This window comes from Thalassophryne amazonica, chromosome 14 (genome assembly GCF_902500255.1).
Source record: "Thalassophryne amazonica chromosome 14, fThaAma1.1, whole genome shotgun sequence".
In the NCBI taxonomy this organism is placed as follows: domain Eukaryota; kingdom Metazoa; phylum Chordata; class Actinopteri; order Batrachoidiformes; family Batrachoididae; genus Thalassophryne; species Thalassophryne amazonica.
In genome coordinates, this window is record NC_047116.1 from 29,847,376 (window position 1) to 29,871,058 (window position 23,683).

General features: G+C 39.6%; 1 protein-coding gene across 3 annotated transcripts in view; it reads right to left on the minus strand.

The window, feature by feature from the left end:
- Positions 1-23,683, minus strand: part of ubr3 (ubiquitin protein ligase E3 component n-recognin 3) — a 96,258-nt gene that overhangs the window by 42,041 nt on the left and 30,534 nt on the right. For 2 of the 3 annotated variants that reach the window (XM_034186752.1, XM_034186750.1), the window contains exons 17-25: positions 22,542-22,627; positions 22,307-22,448; positions 21,711-21,807; positions 20,674-20,815; positions 20,216-20,320; positions 19,955-20,125; positions 17,659-17,691; positions 16,343-16,788; positions 14,643-14,731 (exon numbers count right to left, since the gene is read on the minus strand). In XM_034186752.1, the coding sequence (XP_034042643.1) occupies positions 14,643-14,731; positions 16,343-16,788; positions 17,659-17,691; positions 19,955-20,125; positions 20,216-20,320; positions 20,674-20,815; positions 21,711-21,807; positions 22,307-22,448; positions 22,542-22,627 (1,311 nt within the window). The remainder of the gene's footprint in view (positions 1-14,642; positions 14,732-16,342; positions 16,789-17,658; positions 17,692-19,954; positions 20,126-20,215; positions 20,321-20,673; positions 20,816-21,710; positions 21,808-22,306; positions 22,449-22,541; positions 22,628-23,683) is intronic. The other variant, XM_034186753.1, reaches the window with a different exon arrangement.

A 23,683-nucleotide genomic window follows, 5' to 3' on the forward strand; every position in this document is an offset into this window, starting at 1 on the left:
AAATCGAAAATGCACAACAAAACAAATGAGGAACGAATGGGAGGAAACTGGAGTCAACGTCTGTGACCAAACTGTAAGAAACTGCCTAAAGGAAATGGGATTTACATACAGAAAAGCTAAACGAAAGCCATCATTAACACCTAAATAGAAAAAAACAAGGTTAAAATGGGCTAAGGAAAAGCAATCGTGGACTGTGGATGACTGGATGAAAGTCATATTCAGTGATGAATCTCGAATCTGCATTGGGCAAGGTGATGATGCTGGAACTTGTGTTTGGTGCCGTTCCAATGAGATTTATAAAGATGACTGCCTGAAGAGAACATGTAAATTTCCACAGTCATTGATGATATGGGGCTGCATGTCAGGTAAAGGCACTGGGGAGATGGCTGGCATTACATCATCAATAAATGCACAAGTTTACGTTGATATTTTGGACACTTTTCTTATCCCATCAATTGAAAGGATGTTTGGGGATGATGAAATCATTTTTCAAGATGATAATGCATCTTGCCATAGAGCAAAAACTGTGAAAACATTCCTTGCAAAAAGACACATAGGGTCAATGTCATGGCCTGCAAATAGTCCGGATCTGAATCCAATTGAAAATCTTTGGTGGAAGTTGAAGAAAATGGTCCATGACAAGACTCCAACCTGCAAAGCTGATCTGGCAACAGCAATCAGAGAAAGTTGGAGCCAGATTGATGAAGAGTACTGTTTGTCACTCATTAAGTCCATGCCTCAGAGACTGCAGGCTGTTATAAAAGCCAGAGGTGGTGCAACAAAATACTAGTGATGTGTTGGAGCGTTCTTTTGTTTTTCATGATTCCATAATTTTTTCCTCAGAATTGAGTGATTCCATATTTTTTTCCCTCTGCTTGGTCTAAAAAAGTAACCGTTACTGACTGCCACAATTTTTTTTCCTGATTTCTTATAGTGTTTCTTAAAGCCAGAAAGTTGCCATTTGAAATGACTTTAGTTTTGTGTCATGTCTGTGATCTGCTTTTTTTCTACAAAATTAAACAACTGAATGAACATCCTCCGAGGCCGGTGATTCCATAATTTTTGCCAGGGGTTGTACCATCTGAAGTTACATCCCATGATTCAGTGAAGTTAAGCATTGCAGCTTACTCACGGTTACGCAGTAGTACTTATTTCTATGTCATATTGAAAATACTGCAACCTATTTGCAACATATACTTCTGACAATTCCTTCATGTTTCCAATTCTCCTGTGAAGTCTTTTTACAGTAGGAAGAAATGGAAACGGGAGAAAACATTGCCAGTAAAAGTGGAATAAAATAAAATAAATAAAACTCACATTATTATAATTTAATTGACAACTATTGTTAGGGAAACTATTCTTTGAGACAATATAACACACCAACAAATAAGAATACAAGTAAATTCCTTTTCTCCAACTATCTGCATGATTGCCGCAGCATTAAAAATTAATGACTGATGCTAAATTATTTTTTAAATGTTAAATACTGTGTTCAAACTGAACACAGTGAATAGTGTAGGAAAAAACTGGCAAGGCATGTTGGAAATTGAATCATTGCTTTTTTGAAGAATGTGTTCTCAGGAGAGGTCATCATGTTCCTGAGTAAATTAAAGCAGTTTACATTAGAAGTCAACACTGCCGCTTCAGCCTCAGGCCACCCTGTTAATATAGCTCACGCTGTCCCTCTCTCTCTCTCACACACACACACACACACACACACACACACACACACACACACACACACACACACACACACACACACACACACACACACACACACACGGTGGCCTGCTGCTACTGAGAAGCCTTAAAGTATTCTACTGATAAAATGTATTTTCTTTAAATACCTGTCATTTTTAAAAGCAAATGTATGTTTCATATGATTCATCTATAATAATATATAATAAGACCCACTAAGACCTGTAAGACATGTAAAATGCCTGACATAATTCCTTCACATTACACGTCATTACTTAATAACAAAAGCTTAGCTCTGTGGGGGTAAATATATTTTGCTCCTCTAAGTCTCATACCACATCTGCCTGAAAAAGGAGTTGAACAGACGCACTAGCGTGCAGCCAATATTACATTCCCTGGAATGCCCACCTCTCCATATATTTCAATAAAATGTCTTATTTCATCATAAATAATTCACACAGTCCCAGACTAGCACGCACTGATGACATCGTCAGAGTTAAGATGCAGAAGTGATGCCAAAAATCTTGTGAAAACTGTTATTTTTTGCTTTCTGACTCACATGCAATGCAACGCGAGTCTATATAATGAAAGATCCGTCTGTCCTCAACGTTACGCGCATGGACCCTATGTCAAAGTTTTTTCCACACTGCAAAAACTGTCCTTCTCAAAATAAGCCAAATAATTTGAACAGAATGTGTTACATTAAGCAAAAAAATCTGCCAATGGGGTAAACAAACAAACAAAAAAAAAAAATAATAATTAGCTGGAATTCTCAAAACTAGCAAAATGTCTAGGCACTGAATAATCAAAATGTGCCTTAAAACTAGACAGAATTCTTATTTTAAGATTAGCCTCTGTCTTAAAATAAGGAGAACAATCTTGTTCCTTTGCATGGATGATTTGAAATTCATTAACTTTCCTTGTTACTGGTTAAATACAGCTTGATATTAGCTGGAAAAAACTTAAGAAAAAGGAAGATACATTTTCCCAAAATAGGACATTTTTTCTTGTGTGCAAAATGCTTGACAAGATTATTTTTAAACTGTATTATAATAGGGACTGAGCAAGCTAGACAGCAGTGGAGACTTCTGGTTATAGTTTTGATATGGCCTCAAACAGAGCCTTGGAACTGACAAGGATGACACAGTAATAAGTTTGTTACATGATATGAGATATGACATGGTAGTCATGGGTTAGTGATTTTTTTTTGGGGGGGGGGGGATCGATCTATTTTGAGAACCTTGATTTCACACTTTGAGCATATCATTCTGTGGACAATTTAGAATCCAGTTGTATCAATTATAACTATCTATAGTCATCCATGATTTAATTTCTCCCAAATGTATTACCAAGGGTTTAAAAGATTATTAGAAAAGATTATTTTCATAATTACTGTGTTTTTGAGAACTTTAATTGCAAGCACTAGGTCACTATATACAGTGAGGAAAATAAGTATTTGAACACCCTGCGATTCTGCAAGTTCTCCCACTTAGAAATCATGGAGGGGTCTGAAATTTTCATCTTAGGTGCATGTCCACTGTAAGAGACATAATCTAAAAATCAAAAAATCAAATTGGGGAGGGGCCAGGGGTATGGGATCATTAATTATAAATTTAAATGCCTGCACAATTGTATAAAGATGATCAGTGCCGTGGTAGCTGTCCAGTGAATTATGTATGTTGTAGAAATCTTCCTTAAGGATCTATCTATCTATCTATCTACAGTGAGGAAAATAAGTATTTGAACACCCTGTGATTTTGCAAGTTCTCCCACTTAGAAATCATGGAGGGGTCTGAAATTTTCATCTTAGGTGCACGTCCACTGTGAGAGACATATTCTTCTTCTTCAAAAAAAAAAAAAAAAAAAAACGGAAATCATAATGTATGATTTTTAAATAATTAATTTGCATTTTATTGCCTAAAATAGTATATGAACACCTACCAACCAGCAAGAATTCTGGCTCACACAGACCTGTTAATTTTTCTTTAAGAAGCCCTCTTATTCTGCACTCTTTACCTGTATTAATTGCACCTGTTTGAATTTGTTACCTGTATAAAAGACACCTATTCACACTCTCACTCAATCACACTCCAACCTGTCCACCATAGCCAAGACCAAAGAGCTGTCTAAGGACACCAGGGACAAAAGTGTAGACCTGCATAAGGCTGGGATAGACTACAGGACAACAGGCAAGCAGCTTGGTAGAAGACAACAACTGTTATTATTTATTAGAAAGTGGAAGAAACACAAGATGACTGTCAATCTCCCTCGGTCTGGGATTCGATGCAAGATCTCATTTTGTGGGGTAAGGATGATTCTGAGAAAGCCCAGAACTACACAGGAGGACCTGGTCAATGACCTGAAGAGAGCTGGGACCACTGTCACAAAGATTACATTAGTAACACATGATGCTGTCATGGTTTAAAATCCAGCAAGGTCCCCCTGCTCAAGCCAACACATGTCCAGGCCCGTTTGAAGTTCACCAGTGACCATCTGGATGATTCAGAGGAGGCATGGGAGAAGGTCATGTGGTCAGATGAGACCAAAATAGAACTTTTTGGAATCAACTCCACTTACCATGTTTAGAGAATGAGAACAACCCCAAGAAAACCATCCCAACCGTGAAGCATGGGGGTGGAAACATCATACTCTGGGGGTGCTCTTCTGCAAAGGGGACAGGACCACTGCACCGTATTGAAGGGAGGATGGATGGGAACATGTATTGCGAGATTTTGGCAAACAACCTCCTTCCCTCAGTAAAAGCATTGAAGATGGGTCATGGCTGGGTCTTCCAGCATGACAATGACCCCAAACACACAGCCAGGGTAACTAAGGAGGGGCTCCGTAAGAAGCATTTCAAGGTCCTGGAGTGGCCTGGCCAGTCTCCAGACCTGAACTCAATAGAAAATCTTTGGAGGGAGCTGAAACTCCAAACCTGAAAGATCTGGAGAAGATCTGTATGGAGGAGTGAACCAAAATCCCTGCTGCAGTGTGTGAAAACTTGGTCAAGAACTACAGGAAACGTTTGACCTCTGTAATTGCAAACAAAGGCTACTGTAGCAAATATTAACATTGATTTTCACAGGTGTTCAAATACTTATCTACAGCAGTAACATACAAATAAATTATTAAAAAAATCATACATTGTGTTTTTGTGATTTTTTTGGATTATGTCTCTCACAGTGGACATGCACCTAAGATGAAAATTTCAGATCCCTCCATGATTTCTAAGTGGGAGAACTTGCAAAATCGCAGGGTGTTCAAATACTTATTTTCCTCACTGTATGTCATGGATTCATTGAACTCTGAGTGAGTGAGTGAGTCAGTGTGCTGGTTGCATGCGAGTCACACGGGTTTCTACCCGCTATATTTAAGGTTGTCATTCAATCAACTTTAATAAAAAAAAATATATATATATATATATATATATATATATAGGCTAGGCGTTAAAAAAGTCATTAAAAAAAGATGCTCGCCATTCCAACGCGCAGATACGGTGTATACCCCAGTAACTATGTAAGTGGTGACAGAAGCTGTGGTAAGATAACCATATGAGCAGCATTATTATCCCAAGTTAATTATGTTGACACACATGTGGTTTATTAATTTACTGACATGCAAGTGAATAAATAAATAAGATGTTAAAACAACAAAACAGCATGAACAGAACTTTTTTGCAGAAAAGTTGTCAATATGAATGTGCCCAAAACAACAATTTCTGCAATGCCCAATTCCCAGCATTCAAAATCAGACAAATATTCTCACGGCTGCAACTGATGCATGAAATCTAGCAATTCAAGCTATCTCCGGGAATTGCTCAAGAGACAATCTTCCATGCCACAGAAGGATTGCCACGACAACTGCCACATTTGATACAACACTAACTTGGAAAAATGGATTGCATAACAAGCTTTTCTGTGCCTCTATATTTACTGTTTGAAATGATAATACGGGCACGGCAGCAATCCTCCATTCCAGCTTATTAATTAATCCAAAACCCAGACAGAGCTTTAATTCATTTGAAAGCTTGACTCTTAGTCTTGTCCATCCAAATTGGAAGTCCCAAAAACCAGTTTTATTTGTTATTATCTATCATCCACCTGGTCGTTACTGTGAGTTTCTCTGTGAATTTTCAGATCTTTTGTCTGACTTAGTGCTTAGCTCAGATAAGATAATTATAGTGGGCGATTTTAACATCCACACAGATGCTGAGAATGACAGCCTCAACACTGCATTTAATCTATTATTAGACTCAATTGGCTTTGCTCAAAATGTAAATGAGTCCACCCACCACTTTAATCATATCTTAGATCTTGTTCTGACTTATGGTATGGAAATTGAAGACTTAACAGTATTCCCTGAAAACTCCCTTCTGTCTGATCATTTCTTAATAACATTTACATTTACTTTGTTTCATATCAAGGAGACGACGGAGAGCCTATTTGCTACACGAGACAGGTACAACCAGGCGTTTCCTCCGCCCCTAACTATCGGCTCCAACTCACCTGATTATCCGCTGCTGTTGCGGGCGCCGTTAAGATCCGCAGGAGACTGAGGAAAAAAGGCTTGTCAAGATTCAGAGCCAGGTATTTAACAAAATAGAACCCAAATGCAAGACAGCCAAAACACAGGAGGTGAGTTCAAAAAGTTGGCAAGTTTTAATAAACAGTCAATGAGCCCGATATACAAAAACAGGAGTGGGTAAGGCTGCAACAAAAATAGGTCTACATCCAAAAAGGGGTGTGGTATCTAACACATGGCCGGTGAGCGAAAAGATCAGCAAAAATAAAGTCTTTATCCCATTAAGGGTGTAATATCAAAACTCAGCAGGAGAGTAAAAGGATTCCACAAAAAATAGGCTTTATCCAAATAGGGGTGAGGTTACAAAAAACAGCAAGAGTGAGGAAAGTTATAACTAAAATACAAATAACCCTGAACACAGGGTGAGGAAAAACCCAGTCAAAACAGAAAGTACAAACAAAAGCCAAATATGCTTAGAGTCCCAGGAAATTACCTGAACATATCAACAAACAAATAAACTTAAAGAATTTCCTTGATCAATAATATAATACATACCACCATGACATGAGAAGCATCAGCAACAAACAATGGACCAGCCCGGACTAACTCAAAATGTGACCTTAAATAGCCAGCTGATCTAATGAGGCACACCTGTATTGATTACACAACAAGAACATGTACTGACAAAAGGAAAAGAAATGTGAAAAGAAATATAACACTTGACCCCAAGTCATAACCTGAATACATCAGAGACAGGAACTGCAAAAATCAAATGAAACCTGAAGGACTGTTAACAAATAAAACAAAGAAATAACTTAGACTAAAAAGGGGAACAGACCTGAACAAACACCAAAAAATAATCCATCACAGATGGCTGCATGACAAGGCTTTGTGGATAAGAGGAGAAGAGGCTCGCGGGCTGGTGTCCAGGTGAAGAGAAGGCGTGCAGCGGCGCGTTTGGGTGCCAGCGCCGGCGACCGAGGACGGGCTCGCTTCCTCTACCACATTCCTCTCTTTGATGTGTGCGATGGCACATCTGCATCGACACCTGTTCGGTTAGGTACGGGTGTTCTAGATTTTTCGCAGTGCTGGTATCCTGGTGGCGTAGTTCCATCGCTACTGTGCACTTCCGTGTTTACGCCTCCGCCTGCACGGATCAGCTGGAGTCCACGTGACCGCTGTCTTCGTCCTATCCCATTGCGAGCCTCAGACAGCGCCTACATGACGTCGTCCACCTTGCGCCTTGGTTTATTGAACGTGCGTTCAATCGCCAATAAATCATTTTCCCTGAATGATCTTATATCAACGGAAATGTTGGACTTAATGTGCCTTTCGGAGACTTGGAAGAGAGAAGAGGAATTTCTTCATTTAAATGAGCTCTGCCCTGCTGGGTTCTGTGTCCTTGGGAAGCCCCACCCCTGTCGCCGTGGTGGGGGCCTTGCCATCGTTTATAAAGAGAATTGTGTGTGTAAAGGGGTACAGTCACAGGATTTTCCCTCCTTTGAATCACAGTTGGTCAAGGTGGGTCTCTCAAACCCATTTTTCTGTGTGTTGGTTTATCGCCCCCCAGGCCCTGCTACTGCCTTTCTTAAGGATTTTAGTGACTTTTTATCCTCTATTATAACATTGGAATCTGTTTTAATTCTTGGAGATTTTAACCTTCATGTTGATGACAAGTTATCTTGCTCTGCTATGGAGCTTTTATCCTTGACTGAAGCTTTTAATTTTGTGCAACTTGTTTCTGAGCCCACTCACCAAAAGGGTCACATTTTAGATTTAGTTTTTACACTTGGCCTAGACATTTTAAATATGTCTATAAAAGATGTCCACTTGAGCGACCATAGTCTTGTTTCGTTTGACCTGCATTTCAGCTCTGATCAGAAGCCCTTAGAAGCTAAGTCTCGGAGGCATATCATCACTGCTGATACTGCAGAAAGATTTTTTTCTATGTTTAATCCTTGTTTGTTCACTGATTTTCTTGATGTGGACAATTTTATCCAGTGTTTTAACCATCACTGTGATACTATTCTAGATCAGTTGGCTCCTGTTAAATACAACGTGTCTTTACAGAAAAATGATTGCCCTTGGATAAATGAAGACCTCTTAAGTTTTAAGATACTGTGTCGTAGGACTGAACGCCTGTGGAAATCCTCTAAACTTGAGGTTCACAGGCTTCATCTCAGGGAGCTTGTTTTATCATATAACAAAATGTCTGAGAGTGCCTGCTCTGTCTACATACATCAGCTGGTGTCTGTGAATAAGAAGAATCCCAGAGTGTTGTTTGATACAATCAACTCTCTTGTATGTCCTGCTGCTTCAGTTACTCCTGTGTTTTCTGAAGCTGACAGCAATGCTTTTTTGAGTTTTTTTCACTGACAAAATCAAGTTGATTAAGGATAAAATTCCACTCTCTCTGTGTGGTACTTCTACTGTTATTGAGCCTGTTCCCAGAATTTGGTCTTCATTTAGGGCTGTGACACTTGCTGATATTTCGGCATTGGTGAGCAAGATGAAAACTTCCTCTTGCTCATTGGACATCCTTCCCTACAGGCTCTTTATTAAAGTATTTGAGGTAATTGGTCCGTGCGTTACTAGAATGGTAAATCTTTCTTTGTCCACCGGTGTGTTTCCCAGTGCTTTTAAGCATGCCATAGTGTTGCCTCTACTGAAAAAAAATCAAATGGAGCTAAGTAGTTTTAGACCTATTTCTAAGCTCCCATTCCTGTCTAAGATCCTCGAGAGGGTGGTTTCAGACCAACTACACTCTTCCTGGATCAGAACAACATTCATGACAGGTTTCAGTCCGGTTTTCGTAGACAACACTCTACGGAAACGGCTCTTTTGAAAGGGTCCAGCGACATTATGATGTCTGCTGATGCTGGGAAATCCACCGTGTTGGTTCTTTTGGATTTGTCCTCTGCCTTTGATACTGTTGACCACCAGGTCCTGCTGAATAGATTGAGGGATCATGTCGGACTGTCGGGGTCAGTTCTTCTGTGGTTTTTTCATATCTGTCTGGGCGTAGCTTTAGCGTTTTTGCTAACCAGATAAGGTCAGCGTCTGCGGACCTGTTATGTGGAGTCCCTCAGGGTTCTGTATTGGGCCCAATTTTGTTTTTATTGTACTTGATCCCTTTAGGTAGGATCATTCAAAGATTTACTGATGTCTCGTACCAGTTATTTGCGGATGACATCCAGCTTTACTGCTCCTTTAAGCCATCTGAGATTAAGAGGCTTGATTCCCTCCTCCATTGTTTGGCAGAAATTAAACAATGGCTAACGAATAACTTTCTTCAGCTTAACGCAGACAAAACAGAGACATTGGTTACTGCCCCTAATGCCCATATTCCAGGTATTCAGCAGTACTTAGGAGACCTGGGCCAGTCTGCTAAATCATGTCTTCGAAACCTGGGTGTCATTTTTGACAAAGACATGTCGTTGGTACAGCATTGTAAACAGCTGACGAGGAATTGCTTCTTTCAATTAAGAAACATCTCTAAGCTCAGGAAAATGGTGTCTAGAAATGATTTAGAGCTTATTATTCATGCTTTTGTGTCAACACGTTTAGACTATTGTAACAGTTTGTTTTCATGTCTAAACAAGAAGGAGTTGCGTCGACTGCAGTTGGTACAGAACTCTGCAGCAAGAATTCTGACACAAGCTAACAGGAGGACTCATATTTCCCCAATTTTAAAGGAGCTTCATTGGCTGCCAGTGTCCTTCAGGATCAATTTTAAAATTTTGGTTTTAACTTTTAGAGCTCTACATGGCCAGGCGCCTCCCTATATCTGTGACCTTATCCAGCCTTATGCCCCTGCCAGGGCTTTGAGGTCTGTGGACCAAAATCTGTTGATGGTTCCTCGCACCCATTTTGCAACCAGAGGAGAGCGATCCTTCCAGGCTGTTGCTCCCAGGCTTTGGAATGGTCTCCCGCTCTCTCTGCGCTCACTGGACTCTGTCAATACTTTTAAAAGCCAACTTAAGACCTTCTTTTTTACTCAAGCGTTTGCTTAGCTTTTGGGCTGCTCTGCTATCCTATGTTATGTTTTATGTTTTTATGTCTCGGCCATTGTCTGATGTTTTGTGTGGTGTACTGTGCTTTTATGTTGTGAAGCACCTTGTGGCTCTTGTCTGTGAAAGGTGCTATATAAATAAAATTTACTTACTTACTATTTACTCTGATGGACTACCCAGCAGTGGGGAATAAGTTTCATTACAGTAGAAGTCTTTCAGAAAGCGCTGTAACTAGGTTCAAGGATATGATTCCTTCTTTATGTTCTCTAATGCCATATACCAACACAGTGCAGAGTAGCTACCTAAACTCTGTGAGTGAGATAGAGTATCTCGTCAATAGTTTTACATCCTCATTGAAGACAACTTTGGATGCTGTAGCTCCTCTGAAAAAGAGAGCCTTAAATCAGAAGTGCCTGACTCCGTGGTATAACTCTCAAACTCACAGCTTAAAGCAGATAACCCATAAGTTGGAGAGGAAATGGCGTCTCACTAATTTAGAAGATCTTCACTTAGCCTGGAAAAAGAGTCTGTTGCTCTATAAAAAAAGCCCTCCGTAAAGCTAGGACATCTAACTACTCATCACTAATTGAAGAAAATAAGAACAACCCCAGGTTTCTTTTCAGCACTGTAGCCAGGCTGACAAAGAGTCAGAGCTCTACTGAGCCGAGTATTCCTTTAACTATTAGAGAAAAAATTACTCATAACCATCCCAAAGACATATCGTTATCTTTGGCTGCTTTCAGTGATGCCGGTATTTGGTTAGACTCTCTCTGATTGTTCTGTCTGAGTTATTTTCATTAGTTACTTCCTCCAAACCATCAACATGTCTATTAGACCCCATTCCTACCAGGCTGCTCAAGGAAGCCCTACCATTAATTAATGTTTCGATCTTAAATATGATCAATATATCTTTATTAGTTGGCTATGTACCACAGGCTTTTAAGGTGGCAGTAATTAAACCATTACTTAAAAAGCCATCACTTGACCCAGCTATCTTAGCTAATTATAGGCCAATCTCCAACCTTCCTTTTCTCTCAAAAATTCTTGAAAGGGTAGTTGTAAAACAGCTAACTGATCATCTGCAGAGGAATGGTCTATTTGAAGAGTTTCAGTCAGGTTTTAGAATCCATCATAGTACAGAAACAGCATTAGTGAAGGTTACAAATGATCTTGTTATGGCCTCAGACAGTGGACTCATCTCTGTGCTTGTTCTGTTAGACCTCAGTGCTGCTTTTGATAGTGTTGACCATAAAATTTTATTACAGAGATTAGAGCATGCCATAGGTATTAAAGGCACTGCGCTGTGGTGGTTTGAATCATATTTATCTAACAGATTACAATTTGTTCATGTAAATGGGGAATCTTCTTCACAGACTAAAGTTAATTATGGAGTTCCACAAGGTTCTGTGCTAGGGCCAATTTTATTCACTTTATACATGTTTCCCTTAGGCAGTATTATTAGACAGCATTGCTTAAATTTTCATTGTTACGCAGATGATACCCAGCTTTATCTATCCATGAAGCCAGAGGACACACACCAATTAGCTAAACTGCAGGATTGTCTTACAGACATAAAGACATGGATGACCTCTAATTTCCTGCTTTTAAACTCAGATAAAACCAAAGTTATTGTACTTGGCCCCACAAATCTTAGAAACATGGTGTCTAACCAGATCCTTACTCTGGATGGCATTACCCTGACCTCTAGTAATACTGTGAGAAATCTTGGAGTCATTTTTGATCAGGATATGTCATTCAATGTGCATATTAAACAAATATGTAGGACTGCTTTTTTGCATTTGCGCAATATCTCTAAAATTGGAAAGGTCTTGTCTCAGAGTAATGCTGAAAAACTAATTCATGCATTTATTTCCTCTAGGCTGGACTATTGTAATTCATTATTATCAGGTTGTCCTAAAAGTTCCCTGAAAAGCCTTCAGTTAATTCAAAATGCTGCAGCTAGAGTACTGACAGAGACTAGACGGAGAGAGCATATCTCACCCATATTGGCCTCTCTTCATTGGCTTCCTGTTAATTCTAGAATAGAATTTAAAATTCTTCTTCTTACTTATAAGGTTTTGAATAATCAGGTCCCATCTTATCTTAGGGACGTCATAGTACCATATCACCCCAACAGAGCGCTTCGCTCTCAGACTGCAGGCTTACTTGTAGTTCCTAGGGTTTGTAAGAGTAGAATGGGAGGCAGAGCCTTCAGCTTTCAGGCTCCTCTCCTGTGGAACCAGCTCCCAATTCGGATCAGGGAGACAGACACCCTCTCTACTTTTAAGATTAGGCTTAAAACTTTCCTTTTTGCTAAAGCTTATAGTTAGGGCTGGATCAGGTGACCCTGAACCATCCCTTAGTTATGCTGCTATAGACTTAGACTGCTGGGGGGTTCCCATGATGCACTGAGTGTTTCTTTCTCTTTTTGCTCTGTATGCACCACTCTGCATTTAATCATTAGTGATTGATCTCTGCTCTCTTCCACAGCATGTCTTTTTCCTGGTTCTCTCCCTCAGCCCCAACCAGTCCCAGCAGAAGACTGCCCCTCCCTGAGCCTGGTTCTGCTGGAGGTTTCTTCCTGTTAAAAGGGAGTTTTTCCTTCCCACTGTCGCCAAGTGCTTGCTCACAGGGGGTCGTTTTGACCATTGGGGTTTTTCCTTAATTATTGTATGGCCTTGCCTTACAATATAAAGCGCCTTGGGGCAGCTGTTTGTTGTGATTTGGCGCTATATAAATAAAGTTGATTTGATTTGATAAAAAGTCCAACTTTATATATTATATTATAGAACAGTAAAGGCTAATGTTAGCACAATCCCCTGCAGGCCAGTGATTCAAGATTCAAGAAGAATGTTGTGATTATCCATTAAGAACCAACAATGCCCTCACTTGATTTGATAACTACTCCTTCCATTTAAAACTTACTGAAGTGAGCAGCAATATCTTTAAAGATTATACAAATCAAGTTGTTTTTCAGCATGATATCTACAAAATCAATCCTGATCACAGCAACTGTTATTCATCCTCTAACCATACTGTGTCAAAGTGGACGGTGGAAGTTCAGCCCACTTTTCGAGCCTATGTCCCGTACTCGCCTCAGTTACTCTCAATTTGTCCTAACAGGCCTGCAGAGAACACAGCACAGACTCAGCCCAGTCACCTTGCTCCAGTGAAAAATGAACAGCAGTGATGGTATTACTTTCAGCAAACAGTTATACTCTTTGAAGGCTACTGATCTTACAGCAGCAAGTATGTACTTATTTAACCTTTAGTACATGCATGTCATGGCAAATAAATACATTCTATCATACTGATTGTTGCAATCTCTAACAGCAAAGTGCCTTTTCCTGGGTCCCTGCTGGAGTTCTTAAGACCAGACTATACTTCATTTAAAAACAGTTACACTTATTCAATTTTTCAAAAAAATAAAAAAATAAAATAAAATAACACTCCAAACAGCACTCACAGTCCCCATGTATAGGTTGGCTATGATGTCCAGCAATTAGTGGGGGAAGAAGTCACATCTTTCTGTCTGAGGTTGAGTATAGTTTGATGTTTAGGGGCTTGCTAAGGGCCCCTTCACACATAACACAATTGACATGGGGGGAAGTTTGCCATTAACTGTTAGCTAGGTGGGCTGATTATTTTGGCATTTTACTGCTTCTTTGTTTAGCAGTTTAAGCTGCCTTTGTTTGCTTTTCCATACAAAAACACAAAGAGGTTACTAAAAAATGAAATATGCTGTATAAGTAGTTGCTGTACAAATGCACAATGGTTCCAGAGCAAAATTTCTTGTATATTTTCTGAAGACTATGCTACTGATTTTTGTTTTTTTAATAGTATATGCACTGGGTTAGACAGAGAACAGAGCAGACGAGGGGTTAATTATGATGAAATAAGATTTGGTCAGGAAACTAAATATTATTCTTTAAATATAAGCAAATAAATAAGTAAACATAGACATGACCTTCTGCTTATGAAGTGGAAAAAGAACCATGGACTGTCATCACATGAAACATAGAAACACTGTAAAATAGCCACTGTCATTCTGCTTGATCCCAAGTAAGTTTTGTTTCTTTTATGTGTGCACGTTTGTAACAGAGGTGAAAATGAATGTCCTTCAGAGAGTAACTCAGTAAAATAAACTGCACAAATTCACTGCATGCTGTGGTTCTTGAAATGTCTAAAGACATATCTGATTACTTTGTCCCCCCCCATATACACTTGTGCACTGGCTGAATGAAAGGACTGTTTTCAGACAGCCAACACGGAGTTGATCAGGGAGGCTACAGACAACAGTCTTAGAGAAGAACTTACGATTCATAGGAAAAATATGGTATTGGGTCAACCCTACTGTAAAGTGTAAGCCAAGTCTATATGAGAGCAGAAAATAAGACGATGCCTTCTTACCAACATCCATTGCAGTTTCCATGAAACTCTTTTGCCTAGAGGCAAATTCAGCAAGTAGTTTCTGCTGCCTTTCTCTTGCCCTCTGACGTCTAAAACAAACAAAATAAATAAAATAATGAGCGAGATACATCGAGCACAATATTAAACTTGAACCTAATATGCTGTGAAGATCACATTCTATTAATACACATGCAAACCCATCACTCATAATGTGTGGAACAGATTATGGGTTTAACGTAGCACTGGAACACTGAGACTGGCACAGCAGACATGTAATATTAACCAGGTTGTGTTGTGGAAGTGGGAGACCTTGATTATGAAACTAACATGGCAGGTGGAGCCTCACTCTGCAGGCTCGAAAGCTGACTGTAAATTAAGTCCCTAATATGAGGACGTGAACAAATGCTGACAAGAACGTCACAGCTCAACAGTTTTCACTGATGAATTCAGAGGTGCCAACAACCAGACTAAGGAATGGCTAGCACCTTCTCACTTTTCTCTGCCACTGACTGCAGTGCTGCCAGACAGTTGCCTTGGAAACAGCTGTCGTGCATCTGATTGGGAGAGACATTACCACTGTCTCTGTCTACGGGGCAAAGACATCCACAAAAATAGGCCATGATGGAACAGATATTGTCCATTCCATTATCATTAGAGAAGAGAAGCTGAATAAACAGAACAGTGAGTGACTGTGTGACATGAAATATCTACATCAGTTTTTTGTTGTTTTAGAACAGTATGGAGCAATTATTACTACACTCAGTATATCCATGCATACTGTGAATGATTTAATGCATTTCAAACAAACAAACACACAACTAGCTATGCACAAACTGCATCATGAGAGAATAACATCTGCTGTGTCTTCTAACCTGAATTTGGTAGAAGACACTTGAGTCAAGCCTGTGTCATTTTTTTTTTTTCAAAGGGTCAAGCACAATCTTGCAAAAGCTTTACAATGGGATTGCCGCCGCCACCCCCCCCCCCCCCCAACCTTTGCCACTATCAACAAACACATAACCAAAAATAAACCTGCAGCTGGTCAATTGGCAAAAAGGTTTGTTTCAACAGTCTCTCTAATCACAGCTACTAAAAGCTTGTAACTCATGACTTCTGTCCTCCTTGGCCATAGCAACATTTAACTCAAAAAGATGAGCAGATTGATAACCCCCAAGCAAATGAGGGATTTTATGTTTAATTTGATCCAGGTACATATTTTGGATCCACAAGACACTGTATGAAATATGATGCAGTAGCAAAGGAATGCCCCCTCCAAATGCCTTCTAGTTCATAGGTGCTATGGGTGATTTTGAGGTTTCCCTCACTAGTCTCCGTGCGTGGTCACTTAGTTTTTGAAGGCAGCCTGATGGAGACAGTTTTAATATACTCTATTGTTATATAATAATCTGCTGTGCTAAATATTAAAAGTGCATGCATACTTGTGCAATACAATAAACGGCCATAAAGTTCTTGTGGCATTTAAAAATAAATCAATGCCAATATAAAGGCATGACCACTGCAATGAGACACTTTTAATTTAATTTAACAAGGGTTAAAATTCTATATGGAACTGTGCAAATGTAAATACATAACAGTGAATCCACTCAGTGGCTTGTTTTCAGGGACACTTATTACTTCATATTATGGCCACAGACTCATAATAACCTACAGTAAAGTGTACACAGTTAAACTATCGGTACCTCTCTTCTTTATCCATGGCTTTCTTGTCACTAGGACTGTTCTTCTTTGGTGGCACTGGAGGATACACTTTCCCACAAATCTCCTGAATGCTACGTTTGATGTGGCAGCTGCGTGAGGCTGCCTTGGTGAGGATGCGCTCTATTGCTGTAATGCCGTCTCCGTGAGCAAGGCGGCTTGTGTCCATGTCTTCTATCAAGGATGCTGAGAGCGAGTTCTGCTTGGAAGACATCTTCTGGTGGAGTTTGATGAGCAGAGACAGCATGCTCTCCCGGATCTCCAAGATCTCCGTTACCATTGGGGGCGGTGTTCCTGGTGGGACCCAACGTGTGGATGAGCCCTTGGGCCGGACGACCTGTGTGGCTTCAGTGTTGCTGCGGTTGATTATCTCCTGGAATTTCCTCCTGCGTTCTGCCACAAGACTGAAGACCTGAGCTTCACGCAGGTTCTTAAAAATAAAAAACATTCCAATTTTGTATTAAACCAAATCAGGAACTTAAAAAAAAAAATGGTTGACCCACGCATGGCATCCAGCCATACATCTGGCAGTGGTAATACCATGCGAGATATATATTACAATCACAGTAAATGCATAAATTAATGTATTCACACAAACAAAACAACCCAAACATCATCAATGCATTTTATGCCTAAGGTATCATCTTCATAGCAAATACAAAATGCAAGTAAAGAGAAAATACTTGTGACCAATATCCCTCCCCATGCTTCGAAGCAAGGTACCTGATTTGTCTGCACAAACGCCACCTAAAATTACCCTGTAATCTGATGGACTATGATGGATGGGAGCAGCACTGCATTTCCATAGAGTAACAACACAATACAAATAAAAGTCAAACTAAATGGCTATTATAAACTTTCAGCTGACATTTCACAACTACATTTGCTGATAGCCCTCAGAACACCTCACTTGGGGTGGGGGGGAATTAAAATCATCCTGATGTATAAGTGCAGAAATCAGCCGACGGATTGCTGTGACTTGACCTGACAAAAATGCTCCCCACTGCACCATTAAATAAACATACATACATCATATAACCTAGTCAGAGTAACATCAATCATACTGACATGCAGTTAAAAAGCATTTACCCAGACCTGCATTACACAAGTAATTAGTTTCAGCAGTCAAGAGGGAAAGAATCACTGAAGCACATCCATTATACACACATCAAGGCAGACCTGTGAAATACACACATGCAAAGAAAACTTTTCATCAGAAAAAAGTTTTTAAAAAACGATGCAGCTGCTGATGGCATTAAAGCCATTAAATTATGCCACACAAGGGAGCAAAAACAGCTACCTCTCTCCAATTTCCTGAAAGACGCCTTGAATTCTGTGGAGCAAGTAAAGCAAAATGGACAATAAATAATAATAATACTAAGAATAATAATATAATAATATGGAAAACAAGAGCTTAATAATAACAATGACAGCAAAACTGCTCACATCCAGATTACCAACAGTGGTTTACACCCATCAAACAGCACATGTAAAAGTATTCCTGTGTATGATGTACGTTGCCAAAAGGAGGATATATTTTGCACATCCCATCTTGTTTCTTGACCATTCGTGCTTATAAAGATCCAGGAGTCTGACATATGGGCATCAGGAAAAAACATTTTAATCTCTGACATTTCCACTACAGCTATTTGAGAAACTGTTGCAGCACCTAAGAGAGCAAGAATATCAACATTACTTACAAAAACCGCACAGGTGTTATACGCTAAAAGTTAACAGGCACCAATGATATCAACTTTTGTTACTGGTATTTGTTTTTAATGTCATGTTATACTTTTTAGTGACAGCTTATTGTATAGCATTTGGTGCACAACAATAAATATCGAACCGGGAAATTTTAACAACATTAAGGACCCCTTCACACATAAAACAACTGAACTCAACTAGCATACGAAGTAGGAATTGCATGCCATTAGTGAAATATCGCAGCTGCCTCTAATGCCTCGTACAGCTGTCGCTTCAGCTATTCACGCACACCAGCAACTGTCCCGTGTGTATCGTGTGTGTGTGTTACGCTCCCCCATCTGCAACACGTGGCATGTCATGGGGTGGGGGGAAGCGCACTTGCATGAACTGCTGATATGTATGTTCAGATAGGGAGCAGTCAGTCACGTCTGACCGTACACAGCACAGCGAGCCGCCTCCCAACTGATCGCTGACCAGAAACTCACTGACAGCTGCAAATGATAAATGGCTCAGTGCACATGATATGTCACTTTAAAAACACACGGCCAGCAGATGTGGACATGATAAGAGTGCACTGCTTCATTCATGTCATTTCAGGACTGTATGTCTGTGACCATGGGTCATCTACAGAGGAACAGACGGTTCATATTTGTATTGTTCTCTTGATAAGAGGGATTCAATAAAATGCGGTGCTTTTTTATGATGATTTTGTGTTTGGTTAGCGGATTTTCTTCCGGTTTCTGCATCTTTCGTTATGTGTGAAGGGCCTTAAAAGACAGTAACCATTCTAGTGGCCCTGACGATTATGGTGTACAGGGGCCATTTTACTAAGTACTACTCTCCCAGTTCCTGCCACTGAAAAACATCCCCAGTGCATGATGCTGCCACCACCATGCTTCACTGTAGGGATGGTATTGGCTAGGTGATGAGCTGTGCCTTGTTCCTTCCAAACAAAGCATTCAATCTTTGTCTCATTAGACCAGAGAATTTTGTTTCTCCTGGTCTGAGAGTCCTTCAGGTGCCTTTTGGCAAACAGCAGGCAGGATGCCATGTGCCTTCTACCAAGGAGTGGCTTCTGTTTGGCCACTCTACCATACAGGCCTGATTGGTGGATTGCTGCAGAGATGGTTGTCCTTCTGGAGGGTTCTCCTCTCTCCAGAGGAATGCTGGACCTCTGACAGAGTGACTATCAGGTTCTTGGTCACCTCCCTGACTAAGGGCCTTCTCCCTCGATCACTCAGTTTAGATGGGTGGCCAGCTCTAGGAAGAGTCCTGGTGGATCTGAACTTCTTCCATTTACAGATGATTGAGGACACTGTGCTCACTGGGACATTCAAAGCAGCAAAAATGTTTCTGTACCCTTCCCCAGATTTGTGCCTCGAGACAATCCTGTCTTGGAGGTCTACAGACAATTCCTTTGACTTCATGCTCTGACATACACTGTCAACTGTGGAACCTTATATGTAGTCAGGTATGTGCCTTTCTCAATCATATCCAATCAATTGAATTTACCCCAGGTGGACTCCGTTTAAGCTGTTGAAATAGTTCAAGGACAATCAGTGGAAAAAGGATGCACCTAAGCTCAATTTTAAGCTTCATGGCAAAGTACTCATGTACATGTGATTTCTTAGTTTTTTATTTTATTTTTAATAAATTTGAAAAAATCTCAAAAAAAAAAAATCACCCATTTGAGAATAAGACTAACATACAAAATGTGAAAAAGTAAAGCGATGTGAATACTTTCTGGATACACAGTATACTGCTGAGTAGGACATAGCTAAGGTGTATATTTATATGCCTTAGGTGCACTTGGGATGAAATATTATTTAAGTAATACCACATAAAAGTCAGGATCCCATGCTAATAGCTGCAAGACAGCTCAACCTACTCACCTGGCCATATGAGGAAGCTTCAGAGCTGGTGCTGGGAGGCACCTCTTTCTTTACTTCAGGAGCTGTCTCAGGAACCCGGACCCTTACAAAGTTGATGATATGATACAGATTGGAGAGGAGATTTGTACCAGGGAACCAGCTGTCGTGGCAATGCTCCTCAATGCAAGGCTCCTGGAAGCATAAAACAAAAACTCTGTAGAAAATAAGCTGGTAGTGAAATCAGTGGGGAGAATTGTTTCAAAAATGGTCCTGAAATCTCACCACATCCTCCTTGGTGTCTTGAACTTGGTTGTCCAAACCCAACTCTATTAGGTACAGCACCATGCAGAGCACGTGCTCAGACATGTTCTGATGATCCATCCATATCTAAAACATATTAAAGTATTAGTTAACACTGAACACAATAATTTACTGGTGAATTTTTTTGTGTTGTAGTTAATGTATCATGAACAGGTAAGTACGATTTACAAATTATACCAATTATATTAATGTTGCTTAGCAATGTTTGTTGTCTATTTGACGCTGCCTATTTGATGTATCCCTCATCTATAGTTTGAGCTCTGATCTGGTCTGTCTATATCACTCTCAAACTATCTTGTCAGCACCAATTAATGGACAAGTCATTTTCACTGTGCACCAATTAAAGATGGCTGAATTCGGTCATAGAGTACATTGAGATGCAAGGGAGGCACAGGAATATACTGCATGAACAGGCTCACCTTGTAAAGGAGCGTGAATATTACAATGTGCAGTGTCTTGCAGTGGAGGAGCTTGACAAGGCCTTTGTAACATGGGTGCAGAGGAGTCCTCTCCTTGTAAGGTGGCCATGGGTTGCCAGTGTGAATACCACACTGTTTAAGACTGGGTGACATCATTAGCCACACAGAAAAGGAAAAAGAGCAATCAGTAAAACAAAGAATACAGCAATTACCACAAACATAAGGGTACTGTAGGTAATATTCCTTACAATGCAAGCCTCTGAGAATCAAGAGTCTGATGATGTGACACCTAACATTGTTCACAGTAATTCATTATACAAAAGCTTTTCACCTACACAACAGAACAGCCAATAAGCAGCAAACTCTCTCACTCTGGTAGTGATGAAGGGATCATTTCATATAAAACTGGGGACAGCTTGACAGGCAATCCATCATACTCAAAAAACTTTGAATAAGCAACGCAAATATGCTAACAGATTCTGAAGGTGGAAAAAGCCAGCTTCCATGTGTTCAAGGAGAACTATACCTCAACATCATCTGGTGTGAACCTCAAAAGCTGACCTAGAAAAACCAGCACGTGAGGGAAGTGTGACTAAATACATCTGCTCCCTAAATTGCTTCAATTATAAGCACACCCCATTACACTGTTACCTTCACAAGAGCTAACTGGACATCAAAACACCCTTCACCATAATTAATATTTTAACATGGTCTAGTAACCTTAGCATAAAGAAATATTAGAGCAGCGCTTATGCTACAAACACAGAAGAAACACTTGTTCAATTCTATTTCAAATGATTTATTTTTATATATTGATTTTCTCCAACAGCCTTCTAATTATAACTAAAACCAGAACCTGACTCTTCTTATTTTGTCACTTTCATGTGAGAGGTAGACCTGCAATAGTAGTCAAATTAAATGACAGTTGTTTTTAAAGTTAAAAACAACAATAATAACTACTTAATTTTGCATGCTACATTTCATAACAAAAAATGCTATTTAATTTCATGGGTAAATGAAAATTTCTGTAAACTTACAATGCAGAGTATCTGTCCATTGCTGACTGCACATCACGTCGGTAAACTGTTCTGAGAACAACCATGATGGGGTCAAATTCTTTCTCCCACACGTCCGCTAGTTGAGAAAAATAAGAGATCAGATTTGAAACAGCTGTTATAGTGTCACAATGACTTAGCTTTCCAATTTTTCTTTCTTTACTTCAGAGGTGTAAGACTGCCTCCAAGTGGCCAGATGAGCACTAATGACAGAGTTCATGCTACAGACAAACAGTTCAATGAAAGCTCTGTAGACCAAAACCGCCTAATGAGCTTGACTTTATGTTCAATAATATTAATAATAAACCTAATTATAGTAAAAAGTACAACTACTTCTAAATATATATGCTGACAACTACAAAGAAGGTAATACATATTTGCTAGGACAGCTGAATACACTGCTATCTGTTTCAGACACACTGAGTCTGAATAATGAAGAACCACTACACAAATTTCAACTTGTTCTTTTAAATGTCAGAACTCTGGATGGAACAATCTGTATACTTCTTATCATGTGCAGGTTCACTGCTACAACAGTAGACTGGTAATTCATGTCTTTGACATGTCCTGAATCCTACCTTTAGGTGTGTACATGCCCTGCTGCATTGAGCCTCCTGGCTCAAACACTGGTGCTTTGAAGTCTGCCACAGCAGAAAGCATGTCCTCAAAACTACAGCTTCCTGGCACTATGCCACTCTTGGGGTTGGGATTTTCAGGAATCTATGAAATATAGTCTTAAAGAAAAATACAACAGTTGATAATGTCAGCTATAGTTAATATTTTATATAGCGTATGATAAACAGTGAAGGATACAAGGTCCAATAGGGCACTGTGTGTACGGTCATTCATACACAACTGAGAGACCATTTCAGCTCTGAGGATTTCATCATCTGTCATGCCTGTTAGAGTCAGAAATACAATTTCAGAAAACTGACTAATAATGCAGTCGATAAAACAGACATTAAAATACAATTATATAGTAGTGTCTCTATGTCATTTTTCAGAGGCTCTATAGATACTCCATTATCTGCCTTTCAATCACTGTTAGCAAAAACCTATTTTGTTTTCTTTCCAACCAACATTCCACTTTACTATTGCTGATGGTGGTGAGAATATAAGAGGATTGGTCTAACTAGTACTCCATGTACAGTGATCTGGTATGCTGAAAAGCTTGCCAGATCTGCTGCCGAACGTATAGCTGTTAAGCCACTAGTGAACAACACCAACAGATTAGTTCAAGCAGGCTATCGGGTCTCTTTGTGTCAGTAACCACTGCCCATAAAAGGATTTCTTTTGATTATCAAAAGAGTTGTATTGTTCCACTTCAAAATAATGCATACATTAAATAGCATAGTTTTAGCATTATACCCTAGTAATTTCAGAAGGGGACTTGTTTTGCTAAAAATTTGTATGAAAGCAAGTTGCTTGGTCAGCTACTAGAGAAAACTTAGACAATACCAAGTCTCATTTCAACTTTATATTTTGCTACCAGCTACCAACTACTATCAGCATCAAATTTCTTGCCAAGTAAGTTCTCACACACAAGGAATTTGATCTGGTATCATTGATGCATAAACAACAATAAAATAAAATACTTCTGTAAGAAGTAATAGGTGCATAAACAACAGTAAAAAGAAAAAGGCAAAAAGTACTTCTGTAAGAAGTAAAGGAGTTAAAATAGACAATTGGGCAAAACTAATGACAATTACTCCTCATCAGTTGCAAAATTGCATGTTGTGATGTTCACAAAATAAAAATTGATGAAATGCTAAAATGCCAAATCAAAAAGTGCATTTGCAAAGATTTACAATACTGTACTTATAATTGGCCACCATGGTTGGACAAGTGGCCGGTTCATGTATCCCATTCTCTATGTAAATCTGAAATTGCATCAGGAAGGGGACCTGACACAAACAATGTGTCAAATTAACTTGCATTTCCATACTGGATCTGTT